Source organism: Ochotona curzoniae, unplaced genomic scaffold, assembly GCF_017591425.1.
Source record: "Ochotona curzoniae isolate NIBS_2020 unplaced genomic scaffold, NIBS_Ocur_1.0 contig_2688, whole genome shotgun sequence".
Lineage (NCBI taxonomy): Eukaryota > Metazoa > Chordata > Mammalia > Lagomorpha > Ochotonidae > Ochotona > Ochotona curzoniae.
Genome location: NW_024465553.1, coordinates 20,406,031 through 20,426,273, shown reverse-complemented (window position 1 = coordinate 20,426,273; position 20,243 = coordinate 20,406,031). Strand labels below are relative to the sequence as shown.

The 20,243-nt window shown below is 45.6% G+C and overlaps 1 protein-coding gene across 1 annotated transcript in view; it reads left to right on the top strand.

The window, feature by feature from the left end:
• Positions 1 to 20,243, top strand: part of SMOC1 (SPARC related modular calcium binding 1) — a 136,821-nt gene that overhangs the window by 87,200 nt on the left and 29,378 nt on the right. Inside the window, exons 6-7 of the mRNA XM_040975623.1 lie at positions 12,428 to 12,484; positions 14,928 to 15,008. Coding sequence (XP_040831557.1) covers positions 12,428 to 12,484; positions 14,928 to 15,008 — 138 coding nt within the window. The remainder of the gene's footprint in view (positions 1 to 12,427; positions 12,485 to 14,927; positions 15,009 to 20,243) is intronic.

Below are 20,243 nucleotides of genomic sequence, written 5' to 3'. Positions count from 1 at the left end.
TGCCCTGTGACAGGGCCGGGCAGCTGGGGAGGGGGTGGGGGCGAACCTCTGTGCCTGGAAGGAATGAAAAGATGTATTGTGTGAGCGTAGAGTCTGGGTGCTGGCCAGGAGCTGGTCTTCTGAAGCAGAAGAGAAAGTCAGAATGTGTTGGGGGTTGGGGAGGAGGCCCAGAGAGATAGCAGGAGGAAGAGAGGTGGGAGGGAGGTCGAGCCGATGGGGTGGGGGGACGAATGGGGGGGACAAGACATAGCCATTTGCCCTCCCCGCCACCCTGGGGAGCTCAGACAGGAGGCCTGGGTGGCTGTGGTGCTTGGAGTGTGCAGGTGTGAGGCCCGAGGGAAAAAGGGGAGGGAGGCACTGTCATCTTACCCACACACGTGCTCTCACAGGGGAAGGGGGAGGAGGTCCACAACTTCAGACTATTTACCAAATCTCCTGGGATGTTCTTTCCACACTCCGCTCTTAGGGCTCCTGTGTTTAACGGACTCCTTTATGGGCACATGTGTGGTCATTAACATGTGCAGTGTAGGTCCTGGGCCATGTGTTTGAGTTTCAAATATCCCTTGATTTGGAACAGTCGCATCCTGGCTGTCCCCCACCTCCCGTTTCCCCTTTTTGGCCGTTGCCCTTGGAGAGAGATGGAAGTGGGGGCATGCCTTGAGGTGGCACACATATCCACTTGGGGGTGCTTTATTGGATGTCATGGAGGAGCATCGGCAGGGAAGGCGAGGGCTCCCAGCAGTCCTTTGGAAGCAGGAAATCTGCTGCTGCTGGAGTGGCCGAAGCCTGCAGAGGTTGAGTGAGATGTGTGTTTGGGTTGTCACTGAGATAGCCTGAAGGAAAGTGAAAAGAGATTATGAGCTTACCCCGTGCAGGGTTACCTGGCTGTATTTGGACCTATGGGTTTTTTTGTGGCTCTTGTGTGTGTGTGTGTGTATGTGTGTGGGTGGGTGGGTGGTGATGGCGGTGGAGGTGTTGATCTTAATGCTAACTCTCGAGTGTGATTGGAGTGGGTTTCAGGATTACCAAGTTTAGGGGTGGCCCTCACTGGCTGTGAGGTGAAAGGAGAGGAGTTCTCAAGCTTGACTGAATGAGGGAATATGGACAGCAAGTGGAAGCCGATCTCTGGCTGTTCTTTGAGAGCTTTGCGTTCTGAGTGCCCAGAGGCTCTGAAGCTCTGGGATGTTGTTGTGATAAATGACGGGTGCACATTTAGGGTCAGCAGAGTTTGCTGTTTTTCTCTAAGAGGTCTGGGAGTTAGTTTTTTCAGGAAAGTGAGACAAAACTAAAACACAACTGCATTCTGCTTTCGTTTTCTGCACAGACGTCTGGATTTGTCAAGCCCACCTCTAATCGCAAGCTCTAACTCCCCAGTGGCCCCATAGATATGTGCTCCAAGCAGAAAGTGACTCATGTTTTTTTTTTCTCCAGGGTCCCTTCCCCTACATCCCTATTTTCAGGCTCTCTCGTGGAGAGCTTCAGGTTGGTGCCAACTTGTAGACTTTGCCACCCAAGTGATGGGTCAGGCAACACTGAACACAGAGCAGCGTTTGTGCAGGGTGGTTGTTCCAGATGAAAGGGACATTGAGACCTCTAGGCTCAGGCCTTCTGGAGGTGGGGGTGTTGTGCACCTGAAGAGGGTGCAGTGGCTGAGGAGTGCCAGGCTGCCTGTGTTGCATATAGAATGTATCTCCCTCTCATGAGACTTTAACTTCTTCCCAGTTCTCCCCAATTCCTCCTTCCCCATCATGGAGAGGGAGGCTGGGGTGGTAGTTGATCTTTCAGCATTGTTGAAAGATGGCAAAGGTCTGATGACGCCCCAGCTCAGGTGGTAGGATGGAGACAGGTTTGGCTTCTGCTTGCATGGCTTTTCCATGGTGGAGAAGCATTCACCCTGAGGCCAGGCTGCAACAGGGGTTGTGCCTTGGCAGCTGCCAGTCCACAGGAGGCAGCTCTTGGATTGTCTACATGCTTTTTGTTGCTGCTGTCTCATGCATGGAGCCACCTTGACCATGACTGGCATGTCAGTACACTGGCACTGCAGCGGTCAATTTCGGTAGCCCAGGCACACACAACACATCCCTTCTCCCACTCCTGCAGCATGGCTCCCCACTTGCCACCCACCATATCACACCTCCCACCCCGCAATTCTAGGTCTATGAACTGAAGTTTATGCATGAAGAGGACATAACTAAGATTTGAATCCCTGGGTCTAGTGACTAAAAGCTCATTTTGTATCCACCGGGACCCCGTAAGAGCACCAGTTCACATCCCAACTGCTCCACTTCCCATCCAGCTCTCTGCTTACAGCCTGGGAAAGCAGTTGAGGATGGCACAAAGCCTTGGGACCCAGCAACCATGTGAGAGACCCAGAAGAAGCTCCTGGCTCCTGGCTTCGGATTGGCTCAGCTCCAGCCGTTGAGTGGCCATTTGGGGAATAAACCAGTGAATGGAAGATCTTTCTCTCTGTCTCTTCTCTCTATACATTGCCTTTCCAATAAGAATAAAAATAAATCTTAAGAAAAAAAAAGATTTAAATCCTATCTTTACCCTCATCTTCAAGGCCTGGAAAGAATGTGTGATTTAAGGATACAAAAAGACCTCTCAGTCATTGATTAACTTGGATCTCTGATGGTTTTTGTAACCATTGATATTTCATAGTTGATGCTTTTATTCATATATATAAGGGGGATTCGAAAATTCCTGGAAAATTGAATTAAAGTTTATTTTGGTGTAAAAAATGTGAATTAAAAAAAAAAGAGTTACTTATTTTTTTTTTAAAGATTTATTTTTATTATTTTTTCATTGGAAAGGCGGATATACAGAGAGGAGAGACAGAGAGGAAGATCTTCCATCCGATGATTCACTCCCCAAGTGAGCGCAACGGGCCGATACTATGCCGATCCGAAGCCAGGAGCCTCTTCCGGGTCTCCCACGCGGGTGCAGGTTCCCAAAGCTTTTTTTTGGGCCGTCCTCGACTGCTTTCCCAGGCCACAAGCAGGGAGCTGGAAGGGAAGCGGGGCTGCCGGGACTAGAACTGGCGCCCATATGGGATCCCGGGCGTGCAAGGCGAGGACTTAACCACTTGCGCCACCGCGCCGGGCCCAGAGTTACTTATTTTTAAGGCAGAGTTGCAGAGGGATACGTGCACAGAGAATCTTCTGTCCACTGATTTACCCTCCAAATGACCACAAAGGCTGGAGCTGAGCCAAGCTGAAGTCAGGAGCCAGGAGCTTCATCTGGGTCTCCTATGTGGGTACAGGGGCCCAAGCACTTGGGCTGTCTTCCCTTGATTTCCCCAGATGCATCAGGAGAGAGTTGGAACAGAGGCAGAAGAGCCAGGATATAAGCTGTGGATTAACACCTAATTTTTGAGGTAAAATATTTTAAATTTAATTTATAGTCAAGAAAGAAGGAAAAAGAGAGAGAGAAAAGGAAGAGGGATGGAGGCAGACAGGGAGAGCCACAAGGAGGGAGGAAGAGCAAGTATCATTATGTTAGTAGAATTGTATCTGTGAACTGCATTCAATCTGTTCTCTTCCTACTAATAGACAAAGCAAAATAAGTACAATGAAAAAAACATCGAGGCCTTCCAAAAGTTCACAAAAAGGTGTACTATGAAAAAAAAATTGTTCATGGATTTCAAAAACATCATTTTGATGAAAGGCAGAGACAGAGAAGGGAGAGAAAGAAAGCTCTCCTGTTCACTGATTCATTCCCCACATGCCTACAGTTAGCCAGGGTCAGGGCCAGGAACAGGGATGCCATCCAGGTGTACCCAGGAGTGAGAGGAGCACGTTTGCTCGAGTCACTGCTGTTGTGTTTCAAGGTCTGCATTGGCAAGAAGCTGAAGTCAAGAGCCGGAGCCAGGTCTCTGACCCAAGTGCTTCCATGTGGAACTCAGGAATTGGTGTCCTAACCCCTAGGCCAAATACTGACCTCTCAAGGGTTTTTTTTTTTTCCTTTGCACAAACATTTTGTTAAATTTATAGTATGTTTGTATTGGTGAATTAAAATCTATTTTTGGGAAGTTTTAAAGTTTTGAAAACAAAAATTGTAGGGTAGAGATCCCCTACGTATCCCTTATTCCACTCCTCCTATTATTAAAATCTCATATTTGTGTATTTATCACAATTAGTGAACCACACCCAGCTTCCCTTAATTTTTAAAATCTAAAGTCCTTTATTCTCCCAACTTCTAGCTATCAACATTCTGCTTTTTTTTTTTTTTTAATTTTACCTTCCATATATACAAGAGAACACATGGGATTTGTTTTGATGCATCTGGCTTACTTCACTCAGTATGACACTCTGGTTCCATCCATTTGTTGCAAGTGACAGGGTTGGAAGTGGTGGTGGTGGTAATCCATCCATGTTATTAGGAATGTTGAAGAGAGAAGCCTCCCTGAGGATCAGTGGGATCCTAGACAGCCTCTGCAAATGCAGGTGGAGAAGGGATGTGGCCCTGGCTAGTAGCTCCTGTAGCCAGAGCATCTAAGAAAAGCCCCTTGGAGCTTCTGCGCTCTGGTCACTCTCCAACTGCCTACAACTATCAGGGCAGAGACAGACCAAAATAAGGAGCACACAGGCGTTCCCATGGGGTGTCAGGGACCCAGGTTCGTGGACTATCATCTACTCTCTGCCAAGGTGTGCATTTCCAGGAAGCTGGGTGACAAGTGGTTAGGTAGCTGATTCACTCCTCCAACTGCCAAGAGTCACAGCGAGTAAGACAGTATGGTAGTTAGCAATCAGACAGATAAATAAATCAGTGGGACAGAACAGAAAACCTAGAAACAGAGCCCCAGTCTGGTCAGCTGATTTCAGACAGTGTTGCGTAAGCCATTCAATGGAGGAAAGACAGTCATTTTGCTAAATTATATTGTGGCAAATGGACATCTGTGAGCCCAGACAGACAAACAAAACCTATAAATGAACCCAAAGCCCTCAACCTCAACCTCGCCCCTTATACAAAAATCCATTCAAATGTATCATAGATTTAAATGTAAAATGTATAGCTATTAGAAATTCTGTAACTATAAAACCATATCATGGAAAACAGTATAAAGAAAATTAAAAATATTTAGATAAAAACAAAACACATCTTTACCATCAAAAGTGTAATGCAAAAATTCATGTATAAATTAGATTTCAAATTTTTAAAAAGTGGTTCTACAAAAGATTTTGTAAAGAGAATGAAAATGCAGAAGACTGGGAGAACACATTTACAAACCACACATCTGATGTAGAACTTTCCAAGAATAGAGGAAGAACATTGAACCTTCTGCAGGATAACAGTTCAGTTAAAAATGAGACATACACCAGTACACATCCCACCAAAGGCACATGAGAAAAGTTTCAACAGCAGTTAAGACACAGGAAATTCAAATACCATGATAAGATACCACTCCATCCCTATCGGAAGAATTAAATAAGAAATAGTGATAATATCAAATGCTGGTGAGGCATCAGGTTAAGTGGATTTCTTGAGTATTGCTGATAATGTAAAATGGTAATTAAGCACTCTGAGAAATACTATGCAAGCTTATTAAAAACAAACCTAGGAGCCAACTTTGTGGCCTAGCAGGTAAAGCCTCAGCCTGTGACATTGGGATGTCCTATAAGTGCCAGTTCCTGTTCTAGCTGCTTCACTTGCGATCCAGCTCCCTGTTGCTGGCCTGGAAAAAGCAGCAGAAGATGGCCCAAGTTTGGGCTCCTGCCACCCAGGTGGGGAGAGACAGATGAAGTTCCTGGTTCCTGGTTTCAGCCTGACCCTAGTCCTAGGAGTGAACCAACAGGTGGAAAGTCTCTCTCTGCCTCCTCTCTTCCCCTCTCTGTAATTGTGACTTTAAATAAATAAATCCTAAGAAAAATACAAAAATACTAAGCTAACTATCTACTTAATGTATGCATAATTTAGCAGTTGTAATTGTTTATTTTAGAGAAATTTTTTTAAAAATTATGTCTACACAAAAACCTGGAACTAGGAGCTTTATCTGTCATGGTGAAAATAATGGAAGCAATCCGAAGTCATCTAGTGGATAAAGTAAATGACAGCCCATCCGTAGCATCTAGATCACTGAGCAAGAAATTACCTGCAGGATCTCACAGACACCAAGCAAAGGAAAAGATACTCCATCTTAAACGGTGCTGTGTCACGTGATCCATTCACATGTCAGCCTAGGAATCATGAAATTGTGGAGGTGGAGAAGAGCTTTGTGGTTGGCAGGCATGATGGACAGAGTGAAGGAGGAGACATGTTGAGCAGAAGGGGTAGCACCAGGCAGATCTTTCCGATGCTGGAACCACTCCGTCTTGATTGGGGTGGTAGTTCCATGACATTGCATAGAGTTCCACATATATACAGGTGACTGCATGCAAAATGGGTGGCATCTGGAGTACAAGTTTGGCTTAGTGCTTCGGACACCTGTGTCCCACAAAGGAGCGCCTAGATTGAATCCCTGGGTCCTGCTCCTGATGCCAGCTTTTTGCCATACAGATCTTGAGAGATGGCAGTGATGACTCAAGGAAGATTGAATTTCTGGCTGAAAACTCCCGGCCCAGCCTATGCTGTGGAGGCCATCTGGGGAGTGAACCACTGGATTCAAGTTCTCTGTGTGTCTCTCCACATGCCAAATTAATTAAAAAATAACTGGTGGAACCTGAATGAGACCCATGAATGATACTAATACCCATCTCCCAGCATTGATATTATACTGTAGTTATGTTACCTACATAATTAACTATAAAAATGCTCCCATTGGGAAAAACTGAATCAAAGGTACACAGGGCCTCTATTATTTTTGCAACTTCTTATGAATCTATCATCATTTTAAAATAGTTAAAACCAGGAGCACAATCTTTGGTGTGATTCACGCTTTTGCAGTGCCTCCACCTCCTCTGCTTCAGCTGGTCACATTCTTAGCAGCCTCCATGTTTTGCTCTTCTCGGGGGAGTGCAGAGCTTGAGGGCATGGGGCACTGTTTGCAAATAGGCAGCACAAAGCCGCACACTTAGGAGGAAGCAGGCAGAAGTGTCAACACAAAGTTGATCATTGGCCTCGCATTTTGGATAGAATCTGAAGTGCCCAGATCACTTCTGCTCTCACAGGCCAGGTGGGTCACATTCCAGACCCAAACCTCCCTGGTCACACATCGTGTGTACCAGGCAATGTTGAGTTTGATGTGCATCCCATCCTGTTCCTGGTGTGAGGCAAGGATTTTTTCAGAGCTCTTCTCCCAGGTTGAAGAGCATCTCCTTGTCATTAGAAAAAGGGTAGACAGGAGCGACCTAGTATGAAGGAGGCTCTTCGGTGACGGCTTTGGGTTGGGAAGCATCTGAGAACTGAAAGCAGATTTGAAATTATCAGAGCCTCTCCAAGTCTCAGGATGGAAGCAAGGGGTGGTTTCTTTCTTCCCTCATTCTCCAAGGCTCCTCCGTCTCCGAGACCCCAAGAGATGCCATTAATACAGATTCCTCCTCTGGCCCCTTTGACACACTTGCTTTTGAAGGACCTGGAAGAGAAAGCTCTTTGTATGTGGTCAGAATAAAGTCATTGTACACCCAAACAATTAACTCCTCAATGGACTCGCCAGTCCCTTGAAAGGGCCGGCCCTGCTTCCCTGGATCTCTTGGGCTCCATTCAGTCCTTAAAGAACATCAATGTTTTTGGGGTTTTGTTTTGTTTTGTTTTGTGATTCTGAAAAGTCTTTCCCTAAGAATAGTCAGAGCGGGATGAACATTGTCCTCAGCCTGGCATTTATCTCCCCTCGCCAGTGAATGTCAATCAGGAATCAAAAAGCCAAACACAGGAAGCTTTGAACAGTGTCATTGGGGGTCGAAGTGACTTCCAGCTGTCTGTGCATGGGCCAGGCCTCCTCGCAGGGCAAGGAATTGTGCTGTCACACAAACCCGCTGTCTGTATAGGCTCCTTGAACCCATGCAGAGGCTGCAACTTTCTGGGCCTGCACCTGCAAAGACAAGGCCTGGGTTGGGGGTGGGGAGCCTCAGAAGGCTGAGCGCTGTGGTGGTGGATCTTGGCAGTTTCCAAGGCTGCCTTGCTGATGCTGAGGTCTTGAGTAAATCACTGCTTTCACTGAGACTCAAATCTCTCTCTCTCTCTGCCTGGTGTCATCCTGCAGCCTGACTGGTGGTGAGAAAAGATGAGGAGAGCCACCTGCCAGGAGCTGAGCACTGCAAAAATGTAGACCTCAGTCTGGAAACGTTCTCTCAAGTTTACCTCATGTATTTATTTCAGTGTTTCCAAATTTACTTCTCACCCTTCTCTGTTAAAGAGAAATGAGGTTTTGAAAAAAATTTTTTTCTGGATGCTCTGTTTCCCTTAGTCTGGGAAAGCATTATGGTATTAAAGAGGAATAAAACTTTCCTGTTTTAGGTCCAACAGAATCAACAAAAGTAAGCATCAGGCACCAGATTATCCTATGTATCTGTGTAAACTGAGATTGAGATATTTTTCTTTCCAGTCTGTGGGGGAGTCTCCACCCATGTTAGAACCGAGCTCGTGTTGCCTAATAGCTTATTTAGGATCATTTTTGTATGCTCTCCCTTTCGGTTTAGCAATTCTGTTAAAAGACAATTTACTCACCACGAACGTGGCCTGTTATGTAGTCATCTACAGAGCCATGCAGTCACCTTCAGAGAGCCTTTCCTTCCCCCCCAAAAGCAACCTAGAGCCCAGTTGCAGTTACACCCCACTCCCGCCCCAGCCCCCAGAAATCCAGCACGGATCTGCTCTTGGTCCCTGGATGTTTAAAGTGAACCCAGTTGTATGCTATGAGGCATTCGACCCTGGCTTGTGAGCTTCGCTTGGCAGAGTGTTTTTGAGATTCTTATCTATCCTTTCATTCCTTTTAAGCTCTGAGTTGTTTCCCATCAGGTGAGTCCTTTCTAATGCAGCCATCCATAGCTGACAGAAATTCAGATTACTTTCTGTTTGAGGCGGTATGCGATGCCGCCGTGAACATGTGTGTCCCATCTTCCTGTGGATGTCTTTTTATAGCCCTTGGATAGACTTTGAGTGTCTGTAAACTTACCATAGGTTTATGTTTAAAGAAACTTTTAAAAAAAAAAGATACTGCTATTATCTTCCAAAGTGTTTGCCCATTTGTGTGTTCCCACCAGTAATGGAGGAAGGGTCCAGCGTCTGTACATCCTTGCCAACACCTGAAGTGGTCTATCTGTGTGTGTGTGTGTGTGTGTGTGTGTGTGAGCATTCTACTGGGTATTTAGTTGTACCTCATTCTGGTTTCTAATTTGGTACCTCCCTAAGAACTAATGTTGTTGAGCATCTTTTTATGTACTTGTTACCCATCCATGTATCTAATTTGGTGGAATGTATATAAAAATAATTTTCTCACTTAAGTTTCTCAATTTATTAAGTTTATAATTTAATTTTAAAACTTTGATAAGATTTTCAACTTCTAAGCCCCAGTTTGAACACAAGTGATTGAATACGATGGCTAGCACTCCTAGAATTACATACTCTCTTTACTAGATCCTTAAGGTTTTTACATCTACACAATGTCCTGAAGCTTGAAGGCAGGCATTTTCCATCTTTTATGAAGAGGATGTTGCCATACAGAGAAGTAAACTCAAGGGTTAGGTTACCCAACTTGCGGGATGTAAAGCAGGAATCAATGTGATCCCATTTGAGGCTGTGAGGCCAGAAGTACATAGAGAACTTTACTCTCTTTCTCCAGGCCTAGTGTGGGGCCTGGTACTACTCCAGGGCTTGCCTGGAAGCAGAACTAATGTGGACCTTGGAGCCAAGCCTTAGACCTCTGCTGGAAGAAAAGGTGTGCTTGTTTGCTAGGTCAGAAGCCAGGTGTCCAGGGGCCCCGGAGATGATGGTTTGAGGGCCCTGTTGGCTTTGGCCTGGCTTCCTGGCCTTCGGGTCTGCTGGATTTCACAGGTGGTTCCTGGCAGCAGGGCACCTTGTCTTTTCTCACTTCATAAAGATTTCCACCTAGGGCCTCCCTTGTGGCAGAGCAGCTGTATCTCCTGACCCTCGGTGACCCTGCACTGCAGGAAGACTCCCACTCTGTAGGTGGCTGCAGCCAGGCATGCTCTGGAAGGCCCCATCTGGAAGCCTCTGGAAGGCTCTGCAGCCCCCTCGCAACCCCCCAGCAAGGAAACCACTGTTCTCCTTGAGCACCGACCTTCACTACTGATGGCTCAGCCAGACTGGCATCTGCATACTGAGAGAAAAAATGAAGTGTTTTCAGTGACTTGCTCCAGAGAGAGCTACAGCTTTTGTAATAAAGGAGGATTTTAATGTCTACATGGAGTATTAAAATATAGCATAAGCCATGTTTTCACATAGGTCCATGCCTTGAGTCCCTCTTAAGATGTTTGATTTCTTACTTTGCCTTTGTTAGTCTGTAAAACCTCTAGGATGAAGCCCTTCAGGGTGGAGGGCTGAGCACACTGCACTGAGCTATTGAGACTGTGAACTCTGCATCTAGCAGAAGCAATCAAGTGTGCCTTGCAGGTGCCAAAAGACTTCATTCAGTGGCTCATGGAATTCAATGGAAAGAGGTGTTAATAGAGTCAGGGGGAAGTGATGCTATTTTAAAAATGACATTGTGTGTTTCTGCTCAGTGTTTATTCTCCCTCAGTGGCTTCCAGATCAAACTCTCACAGTTTGGCACCTAGGGATGCCTGCTTTGGACTCCAGTTTGAGGCAGTTAAGAGATCCAACTTAGTTACTCCACTGTTAATGCTACACCTCACTCTTTGGGAATGGTTTATTTCAGGATCACCACGTCTCCTTTGAGAGTTGGATCTTGGTGTCAGCCCATGATAACACCAGCAGATCCAAGTTTCTGCTTGTTGAGTTACTGGTTTCTAGCTTCAGCCAAGGTTTGGAGTTCTCAAATCTTAAGATCCCAAGGGTGAGTTGCTGATCTAAGAAGATCAGGACTCCATGTTCACTCTCTGTCCTAGATAAGATGCAAGAAAGTCAGCCAGAGACACTGGGAGAGAGATTATTGGCTATCCGACTGGCATCATAATGTCTATCTGAGAACTTTCATTCTCCAGAAATGGTTAATACTCAGAGAAGACAGTGTTCCATGCACCAAGACCTCAGCGAGAGGACTAGGTCCTTGGACGAGAAGGGTAATTAAACCATCAAACCATCTGAGACAATAGTGTTCTCCGTCCCTCCACCGGATCCCAAGGGAGAGAACAGAGAAACATCTTTAAACTGTGTGCTCCCAAGGTGGATAAAGGTCCCTCCCTGCTCCCAGACCGCATCGAAGGAATAAAATTGTTTCTTTATTGGTGAGAGAAAATTTACTATTTATATACAAAACATGCATCCATGGATATATACATGCATGCATACACACATTGCATGAAATATGCTGCTTGTCATGAAAATGTTCTTGGGAAGGTGACTAGGAAAAAGCTGCCTAGAAAATGTTATTATGAGGACAATAAGGGGAAGAAAAAAAAAAAGAAGAAGATAGGGAACACTGTTCTAAGATCTCTGTGTCCTCAGTGGTAGTAATGCAGAGTCCGAGGTGTACAAACAAAGCCATTCTAATCCTGACCCGCAGAGGTACCTGCTCTGCAAAGAGAGAAAGCTGCCAAGGTATTAGGAGAATAAGCGTTAAAACCCTGTGGCCGAGAACTCTTTGTTCCCACTGTCCGTGTCAAAAATTTCAACGCCAGAAAGGGTAGTTGCTGCCGTTGTCCATTGCCATTTTGTTGGCCTTCCTCTTCCTCTTGTACAGGAGTTGGGGTATATACTGATTGATTCCCGAAAATGTTCCAAAGATTTCCTATTCTCTTCGGTTCATTGTGCTGGACAGAGATTCCCACCTCCTCATCCTTTTTAGATAGAAATGGAGAAATAGCTGGAGTTCAGAAGGGAACAGTACTCAGGTTCCCTGTTTTTCTGAAGTTTCTTTCGAAACATCTAGTCCACTAAAAAAGCATTCTGGGTTGGTCTCTTTCACAAGAGGCAGGAGTGGAATCAGAGACATTAGAATCTGATACCCTAACATTAAGTATCAACTATATCCTAGCAACCTTGGCGAGAACTCAGGGCTGCTGGTGGAGACACCCCTTCCCAGCTTTCCTGTGGACAGCAACAAGGACTGACAGAGTTGTACTGGTGCTCTCAGTCCACAGGACAGGGGCACCCAGAGCGGTGAAACTGGTTTGTTTTGTCTGTCCCCTAAGATGGTTAATGCACATCTGTATTTATTCTACCATTGGTGTTTCTCTGTGGTTTTTCCTTTGCTCTTCTTCTTGCCTCCTTTCTTCTTTCTTTTCTTTGATTTCTTCATTGGAACTTGGCCGGGCCATGTACAAACCCCAACCATTCAACAGTGCTGGAGAGTAGATAGTATTTACCTCAATAATGGTAGTCTCTTTTCGATTCTTTTTAACCCTCAATTCAGATGACGGATCGAAGCCCACACCCACAATGGAGACTCAGCCAGTGTTTGATGGAGATGGTAAGTTCCTGTTTTACCCTCCTTTTTTGTTCTTTCACTGATTTTCAGGTTTGGGAAAGGCCTTGACTTTGAATATTTGTTTAAACTTTATTATTATTGTTATTGTTATTATTAATTTCAAATGTTTCCAGTGTAAGTTGGGTTGTTTTAACCTTTTTAAAAAACGTAAATTCTCCAAGGAACTGAGAGTCTCTTTACTTCTGGGGAGGTCCTCTGTTCCCTCTGGCTTCCTGACTTTACCCTGATGTCCAACAATAACACAGCCCGGACAGATCCAGTGAACTGCCAAGATCAGGGCCAGGAATGTCCCTTCAGTAAATGAATCAACACCTGTATGCGCCTGTTCTGTGTCTAGCAATGTGTCTAAGGCCCCTGGAGATGAATGTCAGCCTTTGCCTTCATCACCTTGGCAACTATGAAAGAGCTTAATGTGCTCAACTACTTTAGAGATTTGTTTGTTTGCAAGTCACAGTTACAGAGAGGGAAGGGGAAACAGTAAAAGATGGAGAGGGAGATTGTCCATCCATTGGTTCACTCCCCAGATGGATGCAATAGCCCGGGCTGGACCAGGCTGGAACCAGGAACCAGGAACTTCCTTCAGGTCTCCCATGTACGTAGCAGGGGCCCAAGCACTTGGGTCGTCTTCTGCTGCTTTTCACAGGTCATTTAGAGACAGCTGTATTGGAAGAAGCTGGGGCACAAACTGTCTCCACTATGGGGTGCTGGTGTCACAGTAACAATTTTACCTGCCATACCACAATGCTGACCGCTGTGATCTTGATTTTTGTTTTGGTAGTAGACATTTGTGGAAGAAGAGATCCCACTAATCTGGAAAAAGCTTTGGTGAGAAGATAATGCTTGGAGCTAGATTTTGAAAGGGGAAGAGAGGATTCCAGGCAGGAGGGTGGCTCTGTGTGCTTCAGTGATTTAAACTGCCACCTGTGATATCAACATCCTATGCTGATATTAGTTTGAGTCCTGGCTGCTCTGCTTCTGATCCTGCTCCCTGCTAATGTACTGGGGAAAGCAAAAGAAGATAACCCGAGTGGTCAGACCCCTGTCACCGTGTGAAAGATCCAGAGGAGGCTTTTAGCTTTGGCTTGGCCCAGCCTGGCTGTTGTGGAAATTTGGGGAAGTGAACCAGTATATGGAAAATATCTCTCTCTCTCCCTCTCTCTAATTCTTCCTTTTACATAATAATAATAATAGTAATAATTTTGGTAGAGGAGAAATCCTACGTCAAGGGAAATAGTGTGACTAAAGGCATGTTAAAGGCTGGAAGCCCCTGGAGGTCTGGGAGATGGACAAAAGGCCCATGGGGTGGCAGCTTGACTGACATTCGAGTGGAGCTGCTCAGTGCGTGTGACTAAGAACCTTAGCTCTCCTTGGGGACCAGCAGCAAGCTGACATAGCGAGAGCTTTCCAGAAAATCTTAGCATGGGACTTGGAACTCGGTGCAAGATACAGCAAAGTTCAAAGAGCTGTTAGCTGAGTGCATCTAGATCTGCACCATGAGACAGGACAGGGAAGCAGGGGAAAAAGAGGTTATGCTATGATTGCCACTGTGGCCAGGGATGTCCCTAGCCCAAGCTCAGCTCTGAGGAGAAGGATTGAAATGTGAGTCACCTTTGTGGCTGGCTTATTTGGTGGAAGAGAGGTATGTTTGTACTTGTAAGTTCAAATGTTGATGTGATCCACAAAGGTCACTGGTAAGTATGGGACTCCAGGGGACGAAGTATAGAATAGAGACCATGGCACCGGGGATCTCCCATCTGGCTCCCTGAGGGTCTTGTCCCTCCACAGTCTGTCCAGTAACATCCAGGATCCTACATTCCCTGCCCACTGGGCAACCTGAGTCCAGAGAGGGCTTAGGCACACAAGAGTGCCCTCAATGGGGGACTCAACCCTGTTTGGTGACAGATTGTCAGAAAGGGTTGACCCCCACGTCAGAGCTGTATGTCTCTATCCTGTGTGGGACAGAGTCCCAACATGCTGAATTTGCTGTGGCTCAGCTGTTTCCTCTAGAATGGTCTCTGTGGTTTGTTTGGCGTTCATTTGTTGATTTATCCCCTTTTAAATCTTCTCCCAGGGAAGCAGCTGAGAGGGCCTTGGCTTGGCCCGTGTCCCTCCCCTCCTGGGATAATATTTTTATTCCTGGATGGAGTGGCTTGGTGCCTCTGGACTCTGACCACTCTGCCTCCCCACACAGGATGCTCTGGTTGACTCTTATGACCTGGAGAGGAGGAGGGGGACGGTTGGGGAAGAGGAGCTTCCGTCATGAGGAAGGGAGAGGACCTTGGCACAGGGTGGATATGGGACAAGGGAGATAGCTAAAGCTTCCTTGTTCAAAGTTTTTATAAAAGATAAAGAAATAAGTCTTTGATTACACTTCATGTCAATACTTCTGTTTGATTGCACCTTTTCTCTTCCTTTTTTTCTCCAGAAATCACTGCTCCCACATTATGGATCAAGCACTTGGTAATCAAGGACTCCAAAATGAACAATACCAATGTAAGAAATTCAGGTAATAACCTCTCTTGGATTGGTTATGTACCCGCTATGTGCCCGATTGTCCCATGGTGACCTATCATGTGGGTTTGGGCCAGTTGTTTGATCAGTCTGGTCTTGAATTTATACTGTATAAAATAAGGAGACTGGATGAACTAACCCTTTCTATTTTTAATTGTCTGGGTGTAAGGTTTCTGCTACCTACCAATTTTTGATAAACTATAGAATTATATTAGTGTGCTTCGCTGCTTTGAGATGGGATGCAGGAGAAGCATCAGCAGCATCATTATTTGTAAGATTAGAAGAGCACTGTCGCAGTGTCTAGTCTGTGTTGGGTCCTGCGGATCTTCACAGTGGCTGTCTCATTTGAAATCAGTTCATCCCAGCCCTATGAGCTAACTCTGACAATCATCTCTGTTTTGCAGAGGAAGCTTCAATGATTGAGAGAGAGAAAGTAACTTATCTTGGGTCATAGGTAGAAAGCAGTTGGGCTGGGGAAACTTAATTATCTTTGAGAACAGAGTGCCTAACTTCTTGTGCTGTGTTCTCTGAGTGTTATAACATGGTGATGTCCTCTCAAGTTCTGCCTTCCATCTCTGTTCTGTGATGTACAAATGGAATAGGACCTTGGTAAGAAATGGTTTTTAGGATGGCACACTCACCTTCTTTTTGTTGGGATGACCCAGTCACCTTGACTTCTCCCCAGATGACTCAAGTGGTGTCTGGGTGTTTGGTGTGTAAGACAGAACTAACAATTGCCTGGGAGAAATTGAAACTCAGGTTAATTACTAAGTCTTGATAACTCTCCTAATGAATTGGGACATCCTCCATCATGGTCATACTGCTTAGTGCCTGTAGACCTTTTCTAGATAAATGTATATGCAAGGCATGGTACCACAAAGGCATTTTTTTTTGAAGATAGAGTTTTATTGGAACACAACCACTTACTTACATATTGTCAATAGTTTTTTTTTTCATCCACAGGTAATTGTGATAAAAACTGGATGGTCGCCAAAGCCTAAAATATAAGAGTACTTGAATAGTTTATGGAAAGTGAAATTAAAAAATACATTGTTTGGGGCCCCAAAAAGTTTTTAGAATTCATGCATTGCGTATAATGCAATGGAAGCTTTTGGAGGGGAACATTATTAGGGTATTGTCTTACTCAATTCTTTGTCACCTTGTAGACCAAACAGACGTAGGACTGTGGCTCCTGATACGTTTACTGAGATGACCAGGGACACCTGCATTAGCCGTCTTGAAACACCTCATAGAACTCTTCATCACTTCACATGTACCTTTTCAAGCTGTAACATCCTGTTCTGGTGCAGGCTCTGCAGATGGGCTGCCAAGGAAGCAGCCCAGTGTCTGGCTTTCATAGTCTGGGAAGTAGGAAATCTCTGCACGGAGTAGTGCTAAGCTGTAATGGCAAATGCACGGGCTTGGCCTTTCATTTTTGAGCTCTTTGGCTGTTCTTTTAAAAATATTTTTTCTTTTTGATGGAATTACACACACACACACACACACACACACACACACACACACACACAGAGTCTCTTTCCGCTAATTCACTTCCCAAATGGCTGCATCAGGGAGGGCTAGACCAGTGGGAGCCAGAAGCCCGGAACTCCATCCAGATCTCCCCACATGGTGGCAGGGATTCAACAACTTGGGTCATTTTCTCCTGTGTTCTCAGGCGAATTCGCAAGAAGCTGAATTAGAAACAGAGCAGCTAGGACTCAAACTGGTGCTCGTATAAAATGCTGGCATCACATATAGCAGTTTAACCTGATGTACCACAATACGAACCCCAAGAATGGCTACTCTTGAGTTAGCACATTCTTTATGTAATGTGCTAGCCGTTTTTTGCATGATTGTATTTGATTCAGTGAGAAGTGTGCTAGACTTTAATGCTAACTCATGTCTGGGCACCTGGTTCTACTGGTCTATAGTCAAACACCTGAGACTTTTCTATTAGAGTTTGATGGAAACGTCTGCGTTCAGGTGTCTTTCAGATACCTGGGAAGGAAGGATGGCATGGGCCCTGCAGAGCCCATCTGAGAGAAACTCCTCTTCTCAACAGATTCCCAGAGGAAAAATAAGATCCCAGTTTCTTTTACACCCCAAACATCCTTTTTCACACTCAGACCCTGTGACGCCAGGTTTGTTTTCTGGCCTAGGGACTGTTGATGTTGGAAAGGATCCACTGGGCAGCTGCAGTTTTGCAATAACATGACACACACGCCTGTAGACGTATCCAGGCCCCTTCCCTCCTGCTGAAAGCTCTGGGCCTTGTTTGTAAGGCTTTGTCACGGGTTCGCTGTGGTCAGTGCTGCCTCTTCAGACCTTGGCAGGTTCCGTAGCGGCAGACTGGCCTCTCTGCTCCTGTCCTTTCTTGCTCTCATCTCCCTCACACCTTTCCTCTCTCGCTTTGTCATTGCCCCAGGGATTCTTTTTGAATGCACGGAGACAGCATATCTGAGCAGCTGACTTTGAACTTGAGAGAAGCATCCTCTCACAGATGAGTATCAGCTAGACCTCTGTGCTGCTTTTACAAGAGAAATGGAATTCCTGCTGACTTTTTGTAAGCGGGAAGGCATTTCTTAATATATCAAAAGTGTAAGATATTTTCTTTAAACCCCAACATTTTACACAAGAGGGAAAAGGGATAAAATAAATGACAAGAATTAGGCTTCATATAATTCTTCATTGCATACCCCATGGCTTCCCAGCTGACCACGTGCAGACACTTTCTGACAGCTGTGATATATGTGTCTTTTTATTTCTGCACAACAAAACTCTCTTCTGGAAAAATGAGATCTCTCAGGAAACAGGGTCATACAATCCTTAGCTGTATTCTTTGTACAACATATAATGCTACCAAGGCCCACAGCCCATTTCCCTCTGCCCTAGGGAGTCGGGAGTTAAAGTTAGGTCTTGTAGCTTCTGATGGAGAGCTTTAACTTCCCTGCCTGCATCTCTGTCTCTTTCTTGCTTCTCTTTCCTTGTTAACTTCCCTTATGATATGACCAGGGACTTCAAGAAGTCTTAGAACCTGGGCCTACGAATTCCACACAGAAGGATCATACCTTTTTTCTCTTGATTCTTTGGCCAGTAGAACTTCCTCCGGTGTCTCAAAAAATGGAGTGACTGGGTCCCATGTTGTGATGTAGCTGGTTAAGCCACCACCTGCAAGGCCAGCATCTTACATGGGTGCTGGTTTGAGCCCCAGCCATTCTACTTCCAGTCTAGCTCCCTGGTTATGTGCATGAGAAGGTAACAGAAGATGACCCAAATGTTTGGTCCACCCACATTGGAAACCCAGATGAAGCTCTTGGCTCTTGGCATCAACATGGTGTAGTCCTGGCTGTTGTAACTGTTTGGGGAATGAATCAACAGATGGAAGATCTTGTCTGGCTGTCTTTCCCTTCTTTAATTCTGTCTTTCAAATAATTAAATGAATATTTTAAAAAATGAAATTGAGCCCGGTGTGATACCCTAGCGGCTAAATCCTCACCTTGCAAGCACCAGAATCCTGCATGGGCACCAGATTGTATCCTGGCCGATCCACTTCCGACTCAACTCGTTGCTTGTGGCCAGGGAAAGCAGGGGAGGATGACCCAAATCCTTTGGAATCTGCACTTACATGGGAGACCCAGAAGAGGCTTCTGGCTTTGGATCAGCTCAGCTCTGGCCATTGCTGCCACTTGGAGAGTGAATCAACAGACAGATCTTTCTCTCTGTATATCCTTCTCTCTCCTGTATATCTACCTTTCCAATAAAAACAATAATTTTTTAATGGAGCAATTGTGCTTCCTGTAGACAAAGCCATCAACAGGGGATATGATATGAAAATGCAGTTCTTAAAATTCTGTCTCAAAAATTACACCCCTTTCTTCTTGCCCTTGAGAGTCTCTGGTGCTTGCCCAAGCTACCATACCTGCCCCTGACCGTGCCTGCCTCCATCAGACTGTGATCTTCTAGCCCTCAGCCCCCTGTTCACAGTTTAGGTGTTCCTGTCTTACTCAGCATGCTCCCGCCAGGGAAGCTGCTATGGTTGAGACTGGGTGGGTGTGTGTGGGGGGGTGGTCATTGGGGCAATGGCATCTCCTGGCTGGTTCCCCCACCCCAGACCAGCAGTCAAGATCCGCCTAGAAACCATGGGCTGATGTAATGACCTGAGGCCTGGAAAAATAAACAGCTTGCAAGGAAACCAGTGGTAGCCGTTGTAAGCAAATATCCCACAGCCACCTGGACTCCTGTACATGACGTGATTGGGAGAATGAGTAATCCAGCAATGTTCACAGCTGAGGACGGGCCTGGGCTTGTGTGTGTTTAAAATGTCTATATGAAAACAAACCCTGGATGTTTATTTCTATAACTGGCCCTCTGAGTGTCTTGCTCATCTGTCTTATGCAGGTGCCTTGGTCAACAGTGGCCAGTAGAGTTGAACTGGGAACAAGTGACCATCTTTATGACTTTCTTCTTGGCAATGAAAGCCTTGTTCTTTCTCAAGCTTCCTCTTCCCTGAGGAGACCAATATGTACCTGCAGAGGCCCCAGAGGACCTAGCCCCACAGTCCATTTTCACTTGATTCTAAAATCAGCTTTCCTAATTGCATGGCTCCTTTGTTGCACACTGTTTGCCTACAAAGAGAGTGAGGGAGGTTACTGCATGATCCTCCCTCTGGGACTTCTTGACCAGCTGTTCTCAAAGTGAACTTGCATACCTTTTGGTATTTGACAGCAAAAACCACACCTCCTAATATTTCCCTTAGTATCTCTGGTATTAACAGTCTGAACATCAGGGCCAGGGTTGTGGAGCAGCAGGTTAAGTACTGCTGTCTGCAATGCCAGCATCCTATATCAGAGTGTCGGTTGGAATCTTGGCTGCTCTATCTCCCATCCAGCTCCCTGCTAGTGCACTTGGGAAGACCACAGATGGTGCCCTAAGCATTTGAAGCACTGGCATCAATGGGTGGAGTTGCTGGCTCCCAGCTTCAGCCTGGCTCAGCTCTGGGCATCACAGTGATTTAGGGAGTGACCTAGTTCTGATGGTCATCTGAGGAATCAACCATCAGCTGAAAGATCTCTCTTTCTTCTCCCTCTCTCCTTCTCTCTCTCTCTCTCACTGTGTGTATGTGTGTGTCTTTCCCCCTGTCTGTCATTCTGGCTTTCAAATAAAATCTTAACAGAAGGAAAAAACCCCTCTGAAGCCCCACCCAGCCATTGCAATGAGCTTGTCTCATTCG